This window comes from Heloderma suspectum, chromosome 1 (genome assembly GCF_057233095.1).
Source record: "Heloderma suspectum isolate Gila_16-S chromosome 1, 16-S_ref, whole genome shotgun sequence".
Classification (NCBI taxonomy): Eukaryota; Metazoa; Chordata; class Lepidosauria; order Squamata; family Helodermatidae; genus Heloderma; species Heloderma suspectum.
The window spans coordinates 216154866-216179419 of NC_139458.1; the positions used below are offsets into that span (position 1 = coordinate 216154866).

At 39.9% G+C, this 24554-nt stretch overlaps 1 protein-coding gene across 7 annotated transcripts in view; it reads right to left on the reverse strand.

The window, feature by feature from the left end:
• Positions 1–24554, reverse strand: part of KANSL1L (KAT8 regulatory NSL complex subunit 1 like) — an 85494-nt gene that overhangs the window by 55980 nt on the left and 4960 nt on the right. For 6 of the 7 annotated variants that reach the window (XR_014785659.1, XR_014785658.1, XR_014785660.1 and 3 more), the window contains exons 2-6: positions 20609–21723; positions 16483–16624; positions 11118–11315; positions 8740–8861; positions 6360–6564 (exon numbers count right to left, since the gene is read on the reverse strand). Coding sequence is in view for 2 of the 7 variants with exons in the window: in XM_084819229.1 (XP_084675355.1) it covers positions 6360–6564; positions 8740–8861; positions 11118–11315; positions 16483–16624; positions 20609–21696 (1755 nt within the window). In the remaining 5 variants the exon portion in view is untranslated. The remainder of the gene's footprint in view (positions 1–6359; positions 6565–8739; positions 8862–11117; positions 11316–16482; positions 16625–20608; positions 21724–24554) is intronic. The other variant, XR_014785661.1, reaches the window with a different exon arrangement.

A 24554-nucleotide genomic window follows, 5' to 3' on the forward strand; every position in this document is an offset into this window, starting at 1 on the left:
ATCTATGACCTGGTCTGCATGATAAAAACAGCCCACGTGGGCTGTTTAAGCCATGGTGGGCTGCGTTGTACGCCAGGCAGGATTTACATATTCAACCCCAGTCGCAGCTTATCGTATTGTATCAGATATTTTGACCCAGTTCACATGATCAAACAGCCCATTGTAGCCAGCATGTACCACAGCCCACCGTGGCTTATTTAAGCCACGGTGGGCTGTGGTGTGTGCCAGCAGCCATTTTGAATATTCAACACCCAGCTCCAGCTATCATGTTTTGCGAACCTAGGGACCATGGGTTATGTGAGAGTTAAACACCCCTTGTGCGAACCGCGTCAAAATATCTAATTGTTATCCTGTGCAACATCCAGTCATCCAGTTTTCATACTTTTGAAGAGTCAACAAAAACAAATACAATCCTGTTCAAATTTAACCATCTACTCTATTCTAGTAAAAATTATATTTTTAAAGTCCTAAAATATAACTCACTGTTAACTAGAATCCAGAAATCAGAATAATCAGATCCCAATTTAGCCCCTAGCTCCTTTAAAAGACTGATGTAGAAGCAAAGAAATTTAGTATTCTTTAAAGGCAACATGTTTTAAGGTGGTATAAAGATTGCACAACTGTATCGTTTTCTCACCAAAATGTATGTTTGAAGGAAGCAAGAGGACACCAATAGATACATTCCTGTGTGCCCAACTCTTCCAATGATCCCTGGACATTATTACAATTACCACAGAAACATTCATGGGCCTGAAAGATTGCTAATGCCCTTATCAAGTACATAAGGAAGTCTAAAGTCCTGTCTTCAAAACTTCCTGAGTCATATGACTATTAATTTTAGCCTGTTATCATAGAAATAGTTAGACAGATAGCACGTTCCATAGCATCCTCCTATTTTATGAGTCACTTGAAGGGTTGAGATCTGACTTGGAATGAGAAATGCTGCAGATCATAATAAAACCTTGCCCAGTGGACTAGGGTGTAATACATCTGAGATTGACAATGCGTTTTGCAACTTGTGTTTCCTCCACTAAAAACACTCACTCCCTACTTCAAGACATATTATATTTTAATATTAAGAATATGCATTTTCTATACAAATATAAATTAAAAATATATTAGAAGATACCACCTAGAAGTAAAATTAGAAACACCCTCAGATAATTTAAACAAAATACATGTCTATTGTAATAAATTGATTTTAAGAACTTGTCATGGCAGTGCAAAGTAATCCCTCCAAATATGACCTTATTCAATTACTGTTTCTTTGTTGTTAAAAGATTAAACCCAAAGGTTTACTGGCATATAATTGGTGTAGAGGCTAGGGTGTTGGACTGGGAGTCCGGAGATCCAGGTTCTAGTCTCCACTCAGCCATGGAAGCTCACTGGGTGACCTTTGGCCAGTCACAGACTCTCAGCCCAACCCACCTCACAGGGTTGTTGTTGTGAGGATAAAATGGAGGAGGAGGAGGACTATGTACACCACCTTGGGTTCCTTAAGGAGGAAAAAAGCCGGGATATAAATGTAATAAATAAATAAATATAGTTGCTTTTAAAATAAATGTGAAAATCCTCTTTAAAAGTAATGGCTAAATCAAGCTGAAACACACAATTACATAAAGTAAACACTAAATATATTGCCTCTGCCTACCATAAGATCAACGGAGTCAATAACAGAAAATTCATTTTAAACAGATGAAAAATACTTCGCTTTTCTTAGATGAAGACAAATGTTATGTCTTTGATGGGACATAACCTTTTTGAGCTTCAATAACTGTCTAAGCATAGGTCTGGCCTAGGGTGTTTTGTTACTAAGAAAGCTATTTTCATATATGTTATTATGATCATTTTGGCAAATGGAAACTGGAGCAATGAAATATAATTGAAATCGGGAATATACTTTCAGTGTGTTGAGTATATGTTGTAAAGTATCATCCTTAATTTTGTAAAGGTTTTGATTCCTTGGCTATGTGCATTATATTCTAGCTTTTTAAAGCTTTTATTTAAGGGTATTTTGAACCAACAAAATACCCTAAAATAAAAGGGGGGACACACATTTTTTCCACATTTAAATATTTAACTCAATTCAGGTACTTACTTCATAGCTGTTATATGCTGACCAGAATTTTAATTTAACACAGATCAACCTAAGGCGATATTAGGACTATGAAGCTACCTTGGAACAGCGAAAATGGGAGGGAGGGTGAGCTAAAAAATAGCTTTTCAATTTCCTTTAAACTGAGCACTGCCAGCTGTGTAAGCTTTTTCAGTTAAGTACATACTCTAAAAACAAAGAGACAGCAGATTTATATGGTAACATGTTTCCTCAGAGGCAAGTATTATATTAAAAACTTTTATGTTCTCATCTCCATTCCCAGATTGTTAAATGAAGGTAAATAGAACACTAGAACAAATGCATTAATTTGATAAAGTAGTTCTTGAACTATTATTAGTTTTAGGCCTTTGACTCCCAATAAACTCATACATGAAGGATACACTAGATCTAATGAAGACACTGTCAAGTTATTTTATATAAAGCACTGTGGGACAAACTCCTACTCCAGGTACACTTTTCCTGGCAGAATATACACAAAGGAAGATCATACCATATGTCACCTGCACAGTAGCAAACCATGTCCCCAATGGAAAGTATTGGGTAAAAATGTCCCATGGGGTTTTTCAAACAAAAATAGATCCAGAGAAGCAGATTTAATTGTCCTTCTTCTGAGGCCACACACATGGATTTTTAGAGGAATGTTTACTATTCTGAGGTATAACGGAATGTGGCTTGGGGTAGTAAAATGTTCCCCGAACCGTTTGTGTAAGTTTTGTGTGTGCTTATTGTCAAGGGTTAAAGATCCTGTCATATGTAAGGGCTTGGATGTCTTACTTAAACTATTTTACATTTTTAAAAAATAAGAACAAAAACAGAACTCCCTAAATATCGATAAACCATTCCCCTAATTACTAGTGCCCTTGACTGTGACTCAGAAACAGCTGGCAATTAGATGACAAGTCCTTCCTGACAAGGAGAATAACTCCCTGTAGCTTATGGTGCCCCAAGAGCTCCCTTTAATTCTTCGTCCTGGCCAATGACTTAGGTCACACCCTCCTTCCTCTCAGTTCTGTAGTACAAAGGCAATTGACAGCAGTGGCAGAACTGTTTCTAAGAGGCTCACAACAGTTCTTGGTAACTTCCAGATGGATCTTTACCTTGCTTCCATAACCAAGAACTCAGTGGCCCTGTTCACACTTAACAGCAGCAAATTGTGGGTTTAGAACTAAATGTAGGTTAACTTTGGATTGTTTAACCAACAAACAACCCATAGTGTCTGGGTTCACACATCACACAGCAACATACGATCAAGCTGACTGGGGGCCGAGTATGCAAACTGGAAGCTGCTCACACACAGCATGCAAACTCGCAAATCGTAGTTAATCAACCTGTGATTTGCTGCCATTACGTGCAAACTGGGTCAATATCCAATACTGGGTTTACTTACATGTTATGTTTTTTTCAAAACATGAGCTATCTACAGCATTTTTTTAGGCACAACCTATGCTTTCCTGGCACAAGGCGTGAGGAGTGGGTGCATAAATAGAGCAGCTCACCACTTCCACCTTTAGACCTTCCAAGAGTCTACAAATAAAGGGAATGGTGGATGGAAAATGTGAATTAAATAAATAACCCTCATTTTCAAGGCTGATTAGTGTACCTTCAGTCATTATATTACATTTGAAATTGTAAGATTCAAAAAATACTACACAGACTGTCTGGAAGCAACTATTGGTACAGTCTTTCTGCTATGAGGGCTAAGGACTTCCTTTAAAAAATAAAGTACCAGAATTTTAAGAAAGTAACTGGGTCAAAGAAGTGCTTCGAAAGCTTGAGGTGATACATTTTCTATACCTTTAAACAGAAGCATGGTGAATAATAGTGAGTTAGCAAAGTACACTAGCTTTCAATTGCCTTTTTGTCCAGATGTATGTAAACTTGGACCTGTAAGCTTCAATGATGCTTCAAATGCAAATTCTTGTCCCAAGTTTGATGTCAAAGGTATATGGGAGCATTTTTCAATATAGTATTTAGTACTAAGCACTTTAGTGTTGACAATGACTCTAGAAGTATAGTAAAATATTTTAGCTTCCACAAAGACCTGCCAGATGAAGCCAGTATGCTATCACCACAATGGAGTGAAGAGTAAAAGTATCATTGTTATCTAAAGAGCTGTGTCATCTCTATCAGCAAAAGCTTTTTTCATCATTAATATCTTCAATCTGATTCTAAGCTCATGTATCCTACACCAGTTACTTGAATGGAGCACAGAACATGGCTCAGCAATGTTGCTTTCCTTGTATATTTCCACATTTATCTTACCCTAATTCATGAAACAGAGGTGTCAAGCAGGGTTGTCTGCTGGCTCCTTTTTAATTTAATTTTTATACTAATGATATAATTCAGGCTATGGAGTTGCAGAAATCCCCCCCTCTTCGCTTAATGGGTGTGAAGTCTCAATTTTACTGTGTGCCGATGACATGGCACTCATGTCTTATGCTGAGATCAGGATTAGAAGAATGCTGGTTAGGTTGGCTGATTAGTGTGAAAAGGAGAAGTTTAAGATTAACTATGATAAAACAAAGGTTGTGGTCTTCAGTAGTAGTAGAGTTAAACATAGATGGACAATTAATGCTTGGTAAATAGAGCAATGCCCCTTCTTTAAATATCTTGGTATTTCGTTCCACGAGTCTTTGTCTTGGAAAGCACATCTTAATACAGCTTTAACTGCTGCCCATTGCATGGTGGGGGTTATTCTAAAGTTCTTCTTTCTAAGGGAGGCCAATTAATAGCCCCTGCACTTAAAATAATTCAGGGCAAAGTGATTGCACAGTTGCTGAATGGAGTAGAAATTTGGGGTTGGAAAGAGAAGGTTCTTGCCCAGCTGGAAACAACTCAAAACAATTTCTTAAGGAAAATCTTGGGTCACCCTCAGGGGATCCCTGCTGCCCATTTAAGGATGAAGGTAGGGCTGCCATCAATTTCTGTAAGAGCCCATCTGACATTGCTCAAATACTTCAAGAAACTTGACAGTCTTCTAGAAGACCATTTAGTTAAATTCTGCTGTTGGTAATACTGGGAGGGAACCAGCGGACAAATATGTTGTCTCATATTCTTCAAATGTACTCTTTGCCCTTGATAGAGGACATTAAGTCTTAGGCCACAAAACAAAATTGTGACTAGCTCCTTGACCAGGATGCCAGTTGAGATGCTGGTTTGATTCAGCATTCAAAGTTCTCCCTGTGGTACCCTCACTTAAAAAAAAAAACAAATTTACTTCACAGTATTTATTCAACCCTACAAATGCACCACTAAGGAAGGTATTTACAAGCCCTTGCTTTCAAACTATGCCCTCAGCATAGCTTGATGGCAGATTCCGCAAAGCCCCTGTGGAGCAGCATCTCTGCCTCTGCCGTCAGGGGCAAGTGGAGGACATTAAACATTATGTCCTACACTGCCTGTTTTATGAAGTAGTATGAGGTAAAACGCTGGGCCAGATTGTTGCCAAATTCACATGCTCTGAAGCTAAATGTGTTTCCTATCTGCTGGTGGATGCACTTCCCTACGTTAGCTACCAAGTGGCCATGTTTACTTTGCTGACTCTTAAAATTAGAAAGAGAACTGTACCTATTAATCTTGTGAGACACTTTGCTAAACTGTAGTTTAGAATTACTTTTAGTACCAGGATTGTTTCCATTATAATCATAACCGCAATTAGACATTCAGGATTTTATTTGCATTTTAGTAATTAATTGCTGTTGTATGATGTATATATGTTGTATTATCTTTATATGCATGTTTTGATTTACTGTGTTATGACCTGTGGTTACAACAATAAACTAAATTACTACTAAACATCCACAGGATTGCATCTTTACTTGTTTCTCACTTCTACCCCTTCCTTTCTTACCAAAAGGAATTCCTAAGTCTGAGGTCTTTAATAACAAAAAGGGAATTTATAATCCCATAGTCTTGGTGTCCTTTTTGGTTCTTATTATTTAAGAAGACAATATGTAGAATGTCTGGTTCAACACCAAAGACAGTTGGAAAAATTGAGATAGCAATGGCCAACTAGGCCAAATATAAGTAATCCAACTTAAGCCTTGTGTGGCACCACCTTCACGTTTTATCTAGATTAAAGTCTAGTTCTCATCATTTAGGACTCATAAAACAGGAGCAGGAACACTTTAGACAACTTATAGTATATACGTATACACACAAGTGCCACTGCCATACTAAACTGACACACATGGTGACTGAAATCGTAACAGTTTCTTAAAGAAAAAGAGAAACACATTTGCACCTGTTGGTTCAAACTGGAAGAGGTGGTCATTTTGTACAGTTTCCTCCTCCGGAAACTCTGAAGTGGTCTAGTCCGAGCAGATGTGCTCATCGTGGCAACAGGTGATGTTCTCAGCTTCATCTTGTCTTTCCTTCTTCTCTTCAGGTGTTGTTGGTCAACCAACCAACCATTTGCAGATGAAATTTCCTCATTGTTCTCTGAATCTCTGAAATGCATCAAACAATACCCCAGGATGTAAAAAATGCTCAACAGACAAACTCTCTACATTGTAGATTTACATGAGTTCTACCTCACACCAAGTTCAAGATAGTAATTGTACTCAGGATTATTTGACAGACTTTCATGAACCCTACATTTTGCCATTGTAGATGTACTTATTTGTTCGATCATCCATTCTCCCTTCTAATTAGTGAATCAGTTTAATAGATCATCTAAAGCTTGCAGCCCTAATTCTAAACCTTTCAAAAAGGGTTCCATAAACTCTATGAAAACTCACGAGCTTTCATAGAAGTACTTTCTTTTAGCAATCAGTTGTGAACATGCATGCCCCCAAGCAGAAAAGCATGGAGAAGCACCAGTAGAAAAGTAGTGTGACCAGACCTGTAGTTGATTCTAAAGACCAACAAACATTTAAACGTACACATTGTCTAATAAGGGGTAGGCAACCTTATTGGGCCATGAGCACACTGGCAATCTGAGAAACTGTTCTGGACACCACCACAAAATGGAGGGCATGGCATGGCATGGCAAAGGGCAAGTAACCTGCCCGAAAGATTGAGCACAAAGTAAGAGTCGGGTCAGGTCTGAGCCCCAACACACTAAAAAATTTCTTTGAACCCGAAGTTTTCAGGATCAACAGAAACCTACTTCCCGCCAATCCCAGCTGCCGGTAAGAAAACGGGCTAACTTAAAAAGAAAGTGGGAGGTGCTAGTGGTCCTTGGTGAGTGCCAAGAAAGGAGTCCAAGGGCACACTGGTGCCCATGGACACCACATTACTTACCCCTGGTCTAACATGTAAGAAGAGACACTTTCTGTTTATTATTAAAGTTGGCCATAACAGCTAAATATTAGAGAAATCATATATGTAAGAATTATTATCTTTGGGTAACTTTATCTAATCCTCTCCCCACAAATCTAATTCCCTTCTTTAGTTATTATGATTTTATAATACTGAGTAGAGTCCTTAATCTCTACTTTCCATTGTTCATTGTTTTAATTCAGAACAACATCAGAAAGCCGTGCTGCATGAGACCAAAGCCTATCTAGTACAGAATTCTGTTCCCACAGTGGCAAAATAGATCCCTATGCGAAGCCTGCAACCGGGACATCTCTCTCTCTCTCTCTCTCTCTCTCTCTCTCTCTCTCTATCTATCTATCAGATATCTATCAGATATCTATACCACCTTTCTACTAAGCACCCAAGGTAATTAACATTTTTTAAATACTGAAACAAGCAAAGAAATGTTATCAAAAAACTACCACACCCTAACAAACTAGAGAATATAGTTCTCTCAGGCTGACTGCAGGTCCCTTCAAGAGCAATAGCACCTCCTACTTGTGATTCCCAGCAACTGGTAATGAGAGACATACTGCATCCACTCCTGCAGGTTTTAAAGGGTTATGCTTTCTTTTTCTAGTTGTATTAATGTTTTTATATTGTTGTATGTCACTGGGATTACAAGTTTGCTGTAGAATGAGACCAATGTATTTAAATAATAATAATTTTTTTTAAAAAAAAAAAAGCTCTGTGCTATTCATTGATTTCATGGCACAAGTCAAATTCTTTGGAACTGCATTATCAAATAGGGACTTTTAAAAACATTTTCACTGCAATCTGATACAGGTCTACTCAGAAGACCCACTGACCCAGTCACACAATCAAAACAAGCCACTATGGCTTTTTTTAAGTGCACGTTGGTGTGTGCCAGGTGCCATTAGCCTAATAACCCGCCTGGGCGTTGCTTGGCGTGTTGTCCGAACCTGGGCAGCATGGTTTGTTTGAGGGGGAAACAACCCTCAAATAAGCCAACAGGCCATGGCTTATTTGAGAGTTGTTTCCCCCTCAAACAAGCCATGCTGCCCAGGTTCAGATGACCCAACATGCCCCACCTGGGTGGGTAATTAAGCTAATGGCGCCCGGCATGCACCACTGATTTAAACAAGGCACTGTGTCTTGTCTGACCATGCAAACCAGCCCACTGAGTTCAGTGGGACTTACTCCCAATTCAGTGAGTATAGGATTGCAGCCTTAAAATACTAGATTACTGCAAACAAGTTTTTAAAATATTAAATGTCAAATTAGTGCTGTCATTTTATATTACGTTCACCCAAACGATAAAGCTGCAAAGTTATCCTGAGTCAGTTCAGAGTGCTGCCTACCTTAAAGAGCTTCCATTGACCAACTCTTTCTGCTTATAGGGCTTTGAGGAGAGAGGAGATGATGTGGGAGACAGATTAAGGGGAGCAATCAGACTGTTGATTATTTCACTCAGCTGAGCACTCTGGAAGGAACAGTCAAGAAAAGGGAAGCCCTTCATTTAATGCACAGTAAATATCAGTCTAAAGAACTCAATTTTGTTCTCTTTATTAAAAATACAAATAACTCCACTGATGGATGGGCCAAATCCAGGCAGAAACATATGTGTGGCAGTAGAAGAACAGATATATGCCAAATTCTATTCTCCCTCAGATCCTGATCCTGCCCTCAGTGCGAGGGTAATGTTACACTGGCTTCACAAAAGCTGCTCAATAAGCTTAAGAGAGCAAAAAAACCACTCTCCCTCAATTCCTCCCACCTTGCCAAAATGGAGCATAGGATCCAAACTTAAGTCCACACACAATCATAGTACAGCACCAGCTTCAACAATTCCACTCACCATGACAAATGTGGTAGTGCCTCTGATGAGTGTGATAAGCAGCCACCCATCCAACTAACTTTGGAGCTGCAGAGGTGCACAGAAATCATCCCAGCAGTTGCATGCTGATCTCCACCACCTCCCCAGTTCCAGGTTGGGCGGAAGGCTAGTGGCTGTTCAAGAGGTGTCTGACAAAAGTACTTGGAAGACTTGGTCCTGCAGGGCTGAACTGGCAAGAAAAACCCACAACCTGTTGGCCTTTTCTGCTCCGAAGCAGGGAACGGGGGGGGGATACTACTCCTAAAAAGCACTCCAAGTGTGTGCAAGCATTGATACCAACTGGCCCATCTACCCAGTAACCCTTCCCTTGGGAAAGGCGGCGGGTGAGGTACCTTAAGTACTTTGTCCCAGAATGCCAGACACAAATACCCAACACTAACCCACACACCATTTCTACAGCTGGGGATGCAATGAAAAAGTACCCCACGCAGATAAGCAAGGAAAGGTGAAACCTATACTACAGAGTTATACGAAGTATATAATGGTTATAAATACCTCCCGTATCTCCCCAACCTTTGCTATATGTGAGAACTGTGTCTTGGCTAAACTGTACTGGTGAAACAATCCTTCCACCCCCACAGTTGGGAACAGTGTCAGGGGACAAAGGGTAAGCATGCACTCCCACATGCAGGTTAGCTCTTCACTGATGAATGTCAGTACTGAACCGTCACTGCACATCCAGGGTTCTACTGTAACTTCCTACAAGGAAACGAGAAAGTATGTACTATCACAACCACTACAATCTCTCCTTCAACAGGGGAAGAGATGCTGAGCCAAGGGTACCAGAAGAGCACACAGATGCCACCACTCTCTTTTCCTATCACTTCTTCATAAATACTCACTCTCCATCCAGGACAGATAACAAGAGTTGCAGCTGTTGCCCACTGTTCCATTATTTTCTCTGTATCTCCCTTTGCCTTCCACAGGCAGTCCTGCCCCAGGTGAAGACGACAGGACCTTCCACTTGCCCAGTTCTGCACAGACCACAAGAGGGGGCTCCACAGCATAACTAGCAGCAGTAACCAGAGCACTTTCAGCTGTTTCCCTGTGGGGTTGCTAGCCTACTTGTTCCAAACAAGCTCCTGCAACTTTGCAAGCTCCATGGCAGACATGTATGTATGTATGTAAAACATTTATATTGCCATTTATCAAAGATTTCAAGGTTGTGTACAAAAACTATGTAACAGGTAAAGCATGGAGAAGCATCTCCCAGCATGGAGATGGAGCCATGGGGACCACTATATCTGCTATGCAGATGCCTGTGATGCAACTACAATGTCTCAGGAACCTTGCTAGAACAACCTTGGCAACCCCATTAATGTCTTTTTTTTCCAGAACCCACTTCGTCTCTGGTGTGGTTCAATAAAAGCTTTCATTCTGTCACACCTTTGTTACTAGGGGAAAGCAGGTAGGGATCCTTTCACATCCTTCCCCAACCCTGTTCAATCTCACTGCAGCTGGTCTCAAGATGAGACACTGACAGTGGGAGGGGCACTCACTTCTGCTACCAGCACTTAGGGTCAGTGACCCCTTCACTTTATGCCCACTCAGGCCCAAGGGAGTGTAAAGGTGCAAGCCTCTCAGAATACATAAGTGGAATGGGTGCTGGTGCCTTGATATATGGAGGCAGTCAGTTGGCAAGGAAGAATGGATAATAAGCCAAACGAATTTCACAAGCTGGAGTCACAGGTAGCGGTGGGGTGCTATAGGGTACAAAACTATCACTTTTCCAATCCCCACAACTTATGTGGACCATGCTTTCAGAAATACAAAGTAATTTTATGAATATTAATGAATTACTAATAGCTTAATTCCATTTGATGTTCATTCTCACTTGAATACCTGTTTTTCTATGTTACGAAGAAGCAGAGTTGGACTGCTGGGTGACATTTCAAAATCATGTTCCGGCCAAGCATCCTGCCTCTCAAGAGAGGCTTGAGCATTCCCTGTGGTGTTTAATAAAGCTTCTTGGTCTGTCAATTGTGTTCGCTTCTTCAAGACATCCTTTGGAATTGAAAATTCTTCTAAGATCACCATTCCCTAGACAACAGCAATTGAACACAGTTGGCCAACAACAAATTAACTTGCCCAAATCACTGTATGGTGACCGTAATCCCTGGAACATACTGCTTAAGATCCCCAAAAGACTTTGATTAGTGATTTAGATCTCCAAGTGTGAGAGCTGTATATAGACAATAGGTAAATAATCTCACATTACAGTAAAGCTGCAACTTCCATTTCTGCAAGAAGCTATCATCATAGTGACTCTACCCTCTAGTGCCAAAATTCAGTTTAGAAATCTGTATCTTGCTTGTTCTATCATTTTCTAATTTCACCCACGTAAGTGGAACATGTTAAGGGCTAGAACAGAAGTGAGACCGCCCAAATGTTCACTATGGTTCAGCAATCAGAAGCAGGCCCAGGACTGCTTACTCCATCTGCATACCCCACACTTCTGCTTAAATTCTCCCTACAACCTTTAATTATGATTCAGAATTATGTCTTCCCATACTAAGAAGGTTTGAAGATGTTCCTAAGCTCTATTTTGAAAACCAGGTTCTGAGCATAGGAGGGAGCACAAAAACTTCGGATTCCTCTCCCAATCATTGTCAGCATTTAGGTATTGTGACACCTTCACCATCTGAGTCTTTGCCTGCGGTATTTTTTAAAGTTGCTTTCTCTTTAAAAGGAGTAAAATATCAGTTTTTCACATTCCTGAAAATAATTATATCTGAGTTCATTCTGATAATCTATCTTCTACACTACAACATATACAAAATTCAAAGTTTTGTCTCGCATCAGGAAGAGAGAGAACTGCTCATTTGAGGTATAGTACAGCTGATTTCAGTAGTAACTTCTCCTTAGTATTTTTTTAGAAATGACAACCTCAAATATGTAGTATTCTCTTATTTCATTTATTTAAGGTCAACTGCATGAACAGAGATGCAAAAGTCTGCAGAAATGTTGAAGCCATGGAAAATAACATTTTTCTTCTAGAAAAACTGGGACATTTGGAGAGAAAAAAATGCAACAACTTTACTATCAAATTTAAATTTATATTTACTATTTTAATAACAGGAGATGTACTATGTATAACTTAGCCCATAGGATTGTACTACTCATTAAATGTATGCAATTTAAAAGTATAAAATACTTTAGTTTAATTCAGACAATAAATGTACCTGGTATTAGAGACAGTTCTGCAAGTTGCTGTACCAATTAATTCTATATGTATTTATTCACATGTAGGCCTCACTGATCTCAATGAGATTTACTCCCAAGTAATTTTGCATAGGATTGCACTCTATAAGGTACTTAAGTATGTATCTTAAGTCTTGCCAGTTGTAAAACTAGGAAAAGGCTTAAAATAAGAAACCATCAATGATGGGGTAAAACAAAAGGAAGTTTTTATTATCTCGACAAAGAAACTGAAACACTGGCTGTAATAAATTACTTTAAAACATGTTTTAAAAATATTTCACTAATTTTGAGAGAAAATATTTCATAGGATTTTACAATTGTCCATATTAGACTTTGGGAAAAAGAGAGGAGGGATTTCCCCCACCACCACCTTGAATTTTTCTGTTTGTAGTTAAATAGTAGAGATTGTAGTTCTTGCAGTGTAGCTATATAGTGATAAAATAATTACCACTGGAAAAAGGTAAAAGACATATTGCCCCTCTCTCCATATTCCACCTGCAACCTTTACAAAATTATGTGCACAGAGGCTGGGGTATAAAAACAAATCATTTTTACCTTTATCTCTATGGATCTCTTACATGACCACTAAAATGGCTGAAACAAGTTGCTTTGTCTTACAGAATTGGTGTGGGCAATGTGTAGCCCTAGCTCCACATGCAGCTGATAGCCAAATTTCTTGCAGCCTCGGCCAACCCTTTGCAAGCACACAGTTCAGACCTCTGGCAAGAATTATCTGTTCCTCCTACTGAAGTCTGCTGGGCCGGGAGAAAGAGCGAGAAGGGGATGGCAGAAAGAGAAAAAAGGAGATGGCCCCATCCACCACTGATATGCTGCCTCCAACAGATTACTGCCAAGTAAGTGCAGCCCTCCACAGATTAAAGGTTTTCCACCCCAGTTTTAGAGGATCCCCTGTAACTGCTTTTCCTCATTTCAACAACTCACAGAATATTTTGGTTCCTACTTGGATCACTCTAACTACACCAACCCTCCAACCAATATGCCAAACTGAACTCTGGTTTCTAAGCCTTCCTCAAGTACGGCCAATAAATTTCCAGTCTTTCCTGCTCAGCCATAAAACTCTGAAGAAATTAAAGCCAAGTTTCTCAGGATGCCAAATAGAGTTTGTGTTTGTATTGTAGAACAGCAAGTGTACAGAATACCAATCATTGCATTTGCTGCTTGCAACAGCAGGAAAACTAGGAAGGGAGAAACATAGGTTCTTTTTTATTGTAATATAAATACATATATTTACATCCTGTAACATATAGAAAAGCACAGACTATGCAATCAAAACCTAATATATGACATAGATGGGTAATTATAAATAGCAAGAAAAGAAGCAAGCTAAAAAAGCGACAGTCATTACAGGTACACATACTTAACTACTGAAGAAAGAGGAGAAATTTCTCTAATGGTTAATATGTAAGTTGTATATATCTTCAAGAAAAATTAATAAAGGAGATAATTTCTTATTAAAATGTTATGATTTGGATCCAGACTTCACTCCTGCTGGTGGAAGGAGATGAAGCGGGGGGGGGGGGGGAGCAGCAACTTTTGTCAATTCCCCTTTCTGTCCTGCTTTGACTGGACCAGACTCGGCATCCAGTGGCAAGTCAGTAAACAAACACAGAGGTATTAGTCCAGCAAGAGGGCAGTTCAAGGCAGGAGTAGTCAGCAAGCAGGCAGTGATCAAAGGCACAGTATTGCCAGGCAAGAGAGAGAGTTCCAAGAAGAAGAGTCAAGTGGAAGTCCAAAGGTCGGTCAGGGAAACAAGGGTTCGAGGCACTGGAGATGGTAGTACGATGACGTTTTCAGCAGTTCTCAAGATCCAACTGAGAGCTGAAATAGTTGGAGTTTCCAGAATCCCACCCAAAGGTTCAGTTGCAAATCCTCTGCACTTTGGCAGGAGTCTTATTCATGGGTCCCTTTACTCCTGAGTACACCTTTACTCATGAGAAATACTGATACAATTCTTCAGGTGTGCATTTCATCTCCATGTGGTAGCCTTCACCTCCACCTTCTGGACCTGACATGCTTGAGGGCTGAGTGGGCACTCAGTTTCCTCCTATGCAGCCACCGGCACATTACAGTTCTCAGGGATCCCATCAGGGGTCCCTGAGAGTCCAATACTGTAGAAGGGCCCAACACATCTTCTCCCCTGATGTCAGGGGTCTTGCTAATGTCCAAGGGCTCCACAGGAAGCATATGCTTTGCCAGGTCGAGCTCTTCATCTGATGAATCATCTCAGCTACACCTTTCCCCTAAAACCCTTTGTGTTGTCTCTGCTCCAAAGGGTTGGGGGGCCCTTTGGAACATTGTGGGAGGTGGCACTGGTGGCTGCAGGGGGAGAGGCAAATCAGTAAAAGTCATCTTCCCGCATCCACCAGCAGGATCCTTCCTCCAGAACAAAAGCTTTCCATGGATGGAAAGAGCCCTTCCATTCACAGAAGGCAAAGTACTATCTTCAACTGACCATCTTTTAACCTCATTAATTCAGTCAATTTTGCCATTGCTGCCACCTTCCATATCTTAGATAACCATTCTTTTAAAGCAGAAATAGAAATACGTAACCATTTCTTAGCTACTAACATTTTTTCAGCAGCCATGAAATTCCAAACGACTTTAAAAAAAACAAAAACCAATTCTATCTGTTCCTCTAGAAGACCAAGTAGGATCATTATTGGATCACATGGTATAAAGAATTGAATCATCATGGAGAGTAACCATTTTGGAACCAAACTGTGCAATCACCAGGCAATTCACCATATAAGTATAAAATCTGTTCTCACTTGCCCACATCTCCAACAGCTATTTCCATTATTTCCATATATACAGCTTAATGTATGAGGAGCCAGGTACCACCGATACAAAACTTTATAAAAAGGCTCATTTATATGAAGGAGAACAAGATATTCCTTGGGAGAATTCTTTTTTGCCATACACCTTCTGTGTCCAAAAACAGATAATTATGGCTGGGAACTATTCTTGAACAAGACACAGGCCCATAGGTTACAATCATTGTTGGAGGCCCTCCTTTTTGTCCAACCACTAAAGAGGTTCTGATGGTGAGACCTTGAAACATGGCCTTCTCTGTGGCAGCACCCCAGCTGTGGAATTCACTCCCAAAATAATTTCAACTAGCCCCAGGTCAACACCCTTGAACCGAGCTCGGCTTATCACTCTCAGTGTAGAATTCTTTAAGTGCAAGATTCCTTCTCCCGTCTAGCTGAATGCAAAAGGAGCAGCTGAATGCTCCCTTGACTTAGATTAACTGTACCAGCAGACAACTCTTTATTTTCAAATGGTATTTTTCTTCTATGCTATCGACCCCTTCGGAAAATTAAGCCACAGCACAAGTCCCAATGATTTTGCACAATTCCCAATGTGTGCCATCAACCAAACTACCCATGTTTCTTCTGTTTTAATTATATTTGAGGAAACACAAAAAGCTTTCCATTTGACTTTAGGAAGTTGATTTCGATCCAGTTTGAGGAACCCTGCTCTATTATTTATTTGCTTGCTCACTGCACTTTAGAGACTTGTAGCTAATATTTTGGCTGGCACATTCCAATGCACACAACCTTCCTGCTTTCAAGCAACCCAATTAGCAGCCCATAAGAGAAACTTATCTCCCTCCTCCCATTCTTTCTTTCTCTTCCAAGTGCCTATCTCTACCACCCTCTAGTGTCACTGTTCCCAATCCATGACCCACATGCACCTCATGGTGGGGCTTCATGGCCAAAAGAAAAATAGAGATTCCACCCCTTCTCAGAAGAGCACAGTAAATTAAGCTAAGAGAATGACTCCCAGGGCCCCCCGGTAAGCTTTAGGGATTTTGAACCAAGGTTTCCCACATTCAAACCCAAACCTCTAGTTCTCAGACTCGTCTTTTATTTACCTTTATAGATTTTACATAATACTTTTGTTTAAATACCAGAACTCATGGAACTTATCAATCTTTACATTGATTATTTTAATAACCTTTTTTCCTCCTCGCTGACAATACCTTGGTGGCACGGATCTGCCTGTGAAGATCAGTGAGTTGCTGGATTTTGTATTCTAGCTCCGAAATCTGGGCTTGAAGCCACGTCCAGCAGCAACCAATTTTGGCTCTGTCTACCAGCCATTTCCAGTCAGATCTATAGTTACTGGGAAAAACACAGAACATTGCTTAGCCAACAAACAGAGAAAACCACCATTGTAGAAAGGTAATTTAAATATCCTGCGCAAAACAGTCTTTAAAAGGTGCCACAAGCCTCTAACAAATGTATGGTACCAGAAGCTTTTATCCTTAAAAAAACATCCGGCACAGTAAGTCTGTCGGTCTTTAAGGAGGTACTCGAGTCTTTTGTGCATATGCATTTCTTACAACAGACTAACACAGCTACCGTCCTGGAATTTAAATATCCTAGCTGTCTTGAGCTGCAAAATCATCTCAATTGTAGCCAAGGGTACCTAGTTATTTTAACATAGCACTTTGATGTACCTAGTTATTTTAAGATGGCACCCTGATAACTTGTCAATACATCTGGAGCAAGTCCATACATTTCCCCCCAAATAACATATTCATCAACTGTTCGTAATGAAGTTCATTTTTGGTCTTCTAAAAAGCCATCACTAGATTAGTTTATAGTTGTAGAATGTTAATTTGTTTCCCACAGTATGAACAGACATGTTTTATCAGTCTTATGAACTGTTACTCCAGAATGTCTAGCACAATCCTATTCCTTACTGGCACTTCTAATTTTTAATTGTGAAATTCAACCGGTAACACTGAACAATTCTAAATACTGTGCTAGGATTACCTTCTTATATAACATGAAAGGTGCATTTTTGATGTTTAAGAGATGGAATTCCAATTACATAGTCTGAGGAAAGGTAGAATAATATCCATCAGACAAAATTTAAATGAAACTTAACCAAAGAAAACACATTTACACAACTGAAAAAGACAAGAGAATCAGCCAGTCTCGTCATATCTACAGTATGAAAAGAATTATCAGTGTAGGTATCCGTAACTGGATGCAATGCAAATGCAATGGAAAGATCTGGTAAATTGTGAACCTCTCCTTGACAGAAATCAGTATCACTTGGGACCCGTATTTAATCTTTGCACTGAAAAAGATTGAAGCCCAAAAGAGAATTTATCCTGTGACGCAAAAGGAACTAACAAGCAAACTTCAACAATGGAGAACTTAATAGAGCAGTTTAGCCGACAAATCAACTGACATATATGGAAAATAAACTAGCCTCGAGCAAAGAAGTCCAAAACTCTTCACAAGCACTTCATAAAATGCAGAATGTGTATGTGGTCTCTAGCCTAGAATGTGCTACATCACATGCATTCCTGAAAGCTTGCAACTTCATTAACTCAAGCAAGCAAAGAAAACCCATGACTTTATCCTTGTGGACTTGGATGACAGGCTGAAAAACATGTAGACAGAAGCCACATCCTCTCTTTTTAGCTAATAGAACAGACACATTGCAGGCTGCAAATTGCAACACCTCCCCTGCAGCTCCAAGTTCCTGCCTGCCTAGAATTGCCTTCCGAAGTTTAATCAGTTCCAGTCCATGACCAAAAACACAAAGCCAAACAAAACCCATTCAGAAAATCTTGTACAGCCAGATTACAATATTTAGGTTATGATAGTCGAGAGCTGCATAATATACTCCAACAGCCAAACCTGAGTTTTCCATTTGTAGAATTTGGGATAGTTCAACACAGAGTTCTAGATCACTGGGGCTTGCCTGTTTCCCATGCCAGAGCTCTATACTCTGAGGTAATACAGCTGTAGCTTCCCTGTTGTTTGTCCAGGTTCCTCACATTCTCGACACGGCAAAAGGTTCCTTCTTGCCATCCCAGCGGGCCTTCAACTCGTACCTCATGCAGGCCTTCTTCCATAAGAGCTTTTGGGGTGGTTCTGCCAAAACTGCCCACAGGAAGCACAGGAAATATGGAAGAACCACTCCCATAGCTCTCTTAGGGAAGGCCTGAATAACAAAGGCATAGACCTCCATTACATATGGGCTGAAGGACCACTAGGGAGATAAGAAACCTGTAGGCTCTTAATTGCTGGACTCTTGCTGTCTGCTCTAGTGACTCTTAAAGGGGAGGACACTGTGGTATTCTTGTGTGTGGTAACATACTGCTGCCACAGTATGTGGATTAGCTCCTTCATGCAAGGCTAATTAATGCACTTATCCTTTAAAAAATAAGGCTTTACTTAACTTTAAAGCATGATGTTAAATCTGTCTGTATCCTGGATTTTTTCTAATGGACCAACATGGCTACTTCTGATATTTGCGTATTTTGGAGAAGATCAAATTTAGCCATCCAGAAGAGGGATCTTAAAACTAGAGAAATATTATTTTATTACCACCGGAACATGGGACTTAACTTTGGGGAAGGGGTGTTACACGTCCCCCTACAGCTAATTTGGTTTCTATTTACTCTACTTTGTGCACCTCTGACTTCTGCTCTCTGCTTCAGAATGGACACACGCTCCACTTTGTGCTCAAGAACATTCGAGTAACTGCTAGATTGTGTATGTTCAAAAATTTGGAAACAGCCATTATTGTTTCTTTGTTCCAGAAGGTCTTGGTGAAAGTTGAAATTTGTTTTGCAGGTAGCAGAATAATCTAATTAAATCTGCCTGACAGCTCCTACATTCCATCTTAACTCTGTTTCAAACAGCAGACCTGGGTGCTTCAGCATGGTTTAAGACTTTGGGGGCCCAACATTTTTATTTCTCTAGACTTTGGTTTCCGGGGGACTGATTTTTTAAGTGTTAATCTTTGCTAGTATCTATTAAAGTCAAGAAAACCAAGTTTGGTAATTTACCACTTCAGTTATGGACTGTTAAAATAATTAACTAATAATTAACTCCTCACGGAAGAGCAAAAAAAATGGAGAATAAGATGGTAGGATAGTATTGGCCTGTTTTGTGACCAAAATATATAGATACAATGTTATTTAAGAACACCCAGTAAGGGATTTGACAAGTACAAAACTATATTATTGCGTCAAGTACGCACATGTCTGTGTAAAGTAAGTACCCTATTGGCCATGTTCAGACATCATGATAACCCATGATGGGTTAGTAAGCTATGCACAGTGGCTTATTTTTGAAACAGTTCACACTCTCCTGCCACACGAATGGGCTAATAAACTACTGTGAGTAGCTTTAAGCTACTGTGTGTAATTTGACTAACCCCGCCACCCCGTCCAGCTGCAGTCCTCCCTCCTGAGCAGTGGCGCTCCTCAAATAGCACTTCAGGTACTGTTTGAGTATCCCATCCATCCTATCTCTCCACACAACTTAAAGGTAAAAGGAACTTGTTCATCTAGCAGTCCCTGAACAGGCAAAGTTTCTACTATGTACATGATTCTCTCTGGCAAGGGTTAAATAGCCTTGTTTTGTTACCATACTTTTCTCCCTTCCTAACTCCAAGTTATTTATTGAGAGGTATGTGAGTCCCCATCCCTGTGGCAGCATAGTAAGGCAGCATAATAAACCTGACACTAATTTTTCTACTTTTCTACCACCTGGAAGTAGCAGGTGAAATTGGCTGGTGTTACTGAGTTTGTTTCTTTCATTCTTAGAAAGGATGAACAACAGTAAGTTATTGGTACTTCGTATGCATCCTCCAGAAGAGCATCATCCATTTGTTTTCACGACAACCATAAATGCGCACAATGGGTGTCTGAGGTCCGAAATGAACTGTATGAAGGCTACTAAACTCAAGTTCAATCCAGATAAGACAGAGGTGCATGATCTCTCTGACCAATTTCAGGTGATTCCCCCTACCACTGCAGCCCCATACAACATGGTCCCCACTGTTCAGGAACCCCCCTTCCCAGCCATCTGGGAAGAGGTTTAGGGGGCACAGGGGGTTGTAGGGGGACGAGTGAAAAGGGAAATATTGGTTATGCGAACTACTTGCGCAACCACTGGGTACAACCAGTAACTTTAGCAACTGAGTAAAATCGACTTAGAAGGTCTGCAGATCTTAGCCTTGATTTCATTAACGTACCACAGCTTCAGTCTCACAGGTATGTAAGTCCAGACCCAAGTATATAAAATAGTGTGTAGGACTGTAGCACAGGGGTTTAGAAATGCTTTAATACTTACACTGCCACAACTTTTCTGGAAATCTGCTCTTCATCATCTTCACTTGAACTGCTACAAGTGGCCTCAGAATCCAAACCCTTTTCTACTTGAGACAAGAGTCCTGCTGTTGAATGAGCAAACATCTTGATTTCACCAGGTGCAACACCAAAATTGTGCTGCAACTCTTTATGCATATTTGCCTCGAGATTGTTGTTTTCAACTTTAATTGTAGTATATCTATGATAGCTACCACCCAAAATACTGGTTGGATCATGAAAAGCTTTCATTTTCTGTAGCTGATGTCTCACAAAGTATTTCATCTGTTGGTCACAGTGTTTGACAACATGCTTTGCCAAGAGAATTTGCAAATGTTTCTGAGTTCTTTTGGCTCGGCTGAGCAAAACCTGTTGCTTGTTTACACATTGAAGTAAACGAACATTCAATTCTTGTTCTTTACATTTTGGGCCGCAGTTCGTTGTTGCTCCCAGGGAATCACGGTGTTCTTGATGGAGTAAGTCTCCTTTTTTTGTCTCGGGATTTACAAATAAGGCCTTGCCAAATAAGCCATTCTTCCGATACCATTTACAGTTAGGAAGCTGCCTTTCTTGTGCATTGCTGGATTCGGTTAAACATGAATCCAGTACTCTCCCCATGTCTGGTAAGTTCTTTGCTGCCCCTGATAAAGTTTCCCCTCTGACCTGCTCCCCAGAGTCGAAATTAATAATTTGACTGAAGTGTGTATTAGTGCTGTTACATAATGGATTTCTCATCTTGGAACAATTATGCTCTTCTGAGTTCCTCTGCATACAATTTTTGTTGTTTACAATGAAAGCTGAATTGGAGCTCATTAAGAAAGGATAATGTTTAGAGGACTGGGAATCAAAGTACTTTAAATTAAAGCGATCAGTGCTATGGCTGGCCTGAGGGGTGGGAAACCCCAGCACAGAGCGAGTAATTTTTGTTACAGAATCATCTGTTATCTTCTCTTTTACTGGTCTGGTATTTCCCATGCCTAGTGTTTCACTGGACTCCATAGCTCTTGATGACAAGGAAGGTGATAAGTAGATACCATGACCTTTCATTGCTTTCTCTTGGAGAGCAGGTGTCATAGCTGTTCTAAGCAGTTTACAACAAACCTGTAAGAGAAACATATGTTGAATAATGGTCATATTTTGATCTCTATTGGTATGACACTGGAATTGGAAAATAATTCTAGATAGAATTTCCATTTGTTTTTAAGGACATAAAATAATCTAATCAATATTTTCATGATGTATAGAACACCCAGTACATCTGGCAATGAGCTTTTGTTAGGGTAACAGTGTTTTCTACTTCCTACAAGTGTTCTAGTATCTTGACACCCATTGCTTAAAGCCAATGTAGAGTTGTTAGTAGCCTTAAGAACAGAGACCTCTTACTGGATATATATGAGGGATTGCATACATACCAAGAAGTAATTGGTATTGATTACAAAGAATGATTTTGACTTACCATTAGTGGAAGGGAGGTGCTGCTAGGTTCAGACAAAACCCTTTTTCCTTGTATCAGTATGTGAATACATACATTAACAGAAGACAACTTTCAACCTCTCTTAAGCAAGCATTCTCTGAAGCAAGCACTAAGTAGGCTAACAACGCACAAAAAGGATGATGCAAGATACATCATTAATTCCAACTGGGTTTATCCAAAAGCACAACAAAAACAATACTTTTTCACTGGCTCTCCCATACTATCTTCTCACTGTGAACAGAAACAACCATTAGATAGATCCTTTTCTGCAGCAACCCTATCATATTACATTTTGTTTATTACATCTACTTTTTTTCCTCTTGCAAGGAATCCAAGGTGGCTTACATGATCCTCCTCCTCTCCATTTTATCCTCACAACAATGCTGTGAGGTAGGTTAGGCTGAGAGTCAGTAACTGGCCCAAATTCACCCAGTGAACATCATGGCAAAGTGGGGACTAGAACTCCTGAGTCCCAGTCCAACACTCTAACCACTACAATACACTGGCTCTTTGTCACATACACTTTCCTTTCCATGCTGTACCCTGAAGGTTGCCTTGCTTGGTCAATTTCATTCTAGTACATTATACAATATTCTGATAGCCGGCCACAGATGTGTAATGAGAAATTAAGTGCCACTTCTCCTCATCCAAAAATAGTGTGTTAGTTCCTTGGTTAATATTCTGAGTAAATCACTTTCTGTAGTAGGCATACACCATTCCAGACAAGCATAATAGACTGTCATTGTGAGAACACTGCAATTGTACTCAGACTCGTGAAAAATATTTTAGGCTGCAATCCTGTAAAAACCTACTTTAGAGTAAGCCCCAGTGAACACAGAGGGGCTTGTTTCCTAGTAAACATACCTACATGCCAATCTTACTCGGAGATAGAGAAAGGACAAACAAATTGCACCCAATGGTGGTGCTGGCTTAGCAGAGTGCTAGGTTGGGGCGCCCAATTTCAGCTGATTCAATCCCCCTACTCTCTCTGAAAAGCTGCTCCTAAGGGTTGGGGAGTCTCTGGAACAGAATGGGATATGGTGCATATGACTGCATTAAATAGAGGGAATTGGCAAAAATTAGGTGCCCCAGCTTGTGTGAGAGATATGAAGCCAAAGCCACAATTGCATACAATCCAAAATTCTTAGATGTCAACATTAGATTTGGTGGTAGGGGAACCTACATGACCAGGTGCTGCATTTTTTTTCCAGCAAGATATACTATTATGAATATGCAGCTTCACTGGATAGAAGTCCCAAATATTTAAAAGCACTAACGTTTATATCAAGGACAAAAGAACAATAAAGCTACAACTAACCCATTATCAAAAGAAAAAATGTTCTGAAGCAAAAACATTTTAATTGCTTACAAAATATTTATTTTGCCTCCTGACACATCTGGGTTGGATACTTTGTTCCAACCTGACTGCAAATGGTAAAATTTACCCCACCCTTATTGGGAACCAAGTCTAATAGAGAAGCATCTTCACACATAAATATGCTTCTAAATTTTTCACACATAATTGAATGCTACTGTCTATGGAAAGTCTGAGATCTTACAATGGGAAAAGTCTAAATACACTTACAAATGAACAAGCCCCATTGAACACCAGAAGTTTTACTTCTGAGTAAATATGGACAGGATTGTTCTGCAATGCTATGATCTGAAACAGACTTACTAGGGAGTAAGACCTACTGAAATAAGTAAGATTTACTTCTGAAAAAACATGGATTAAGCTGTAAAATAGTTTTTCCATGACTTACTACAAAATGTTTCAGGAAACATGCAATGAAAATGCTATTAATGGTAAAAAAATCAGTTATAAGCATAAATTTTCAAAAAGCAGAACAAAGAAGACTGCAATAATGTTTTAACATGCAGAACAATACTAGCTATGTTGAATTTATCGTTATGTACTCTTTTATTAATGTTTTAATTGAAAATATCAGTTCTGTATTCAGAGTACTTTTTTTCACTGACTTGCAGCCATTTGTGACATGCTCTGTAAGCCTGTCACTATTCTCAATTTTATCAAGATAATCATCTTCATAGTTTTCATATCCTATTTTTCCTCCTTTTAAAAAATCACCTTGTTTAAAACAGGCAAAGGCAGACCATCAGTTTGTGCAGACAGAACAGAAACATCTCACCGCCCCCAATTCATGTCAGTTCCCCCCTTGGCCTCCTATGTTCCAGATAACTCTGTCCCACTCTCTAAATCACCCACCATGCCCCGACCAAGTCCACTGAGGCTGTTGCTGCCATGCTACCTCCTCTGCTGGACTTTGTTCCTTTGTGTGTATGAACAGCTCTATGAGTGATATACACATTGTCAGTCTTGTTACTACTGCACACTCCTCTATCTTCTCTTCCTCAGCACCAGCACAATAGCAGTATACCAAGCAGGCACAGCATTCATGAGGACCACTCTGCCTGATTCCCAAATATGGTCTTGTCA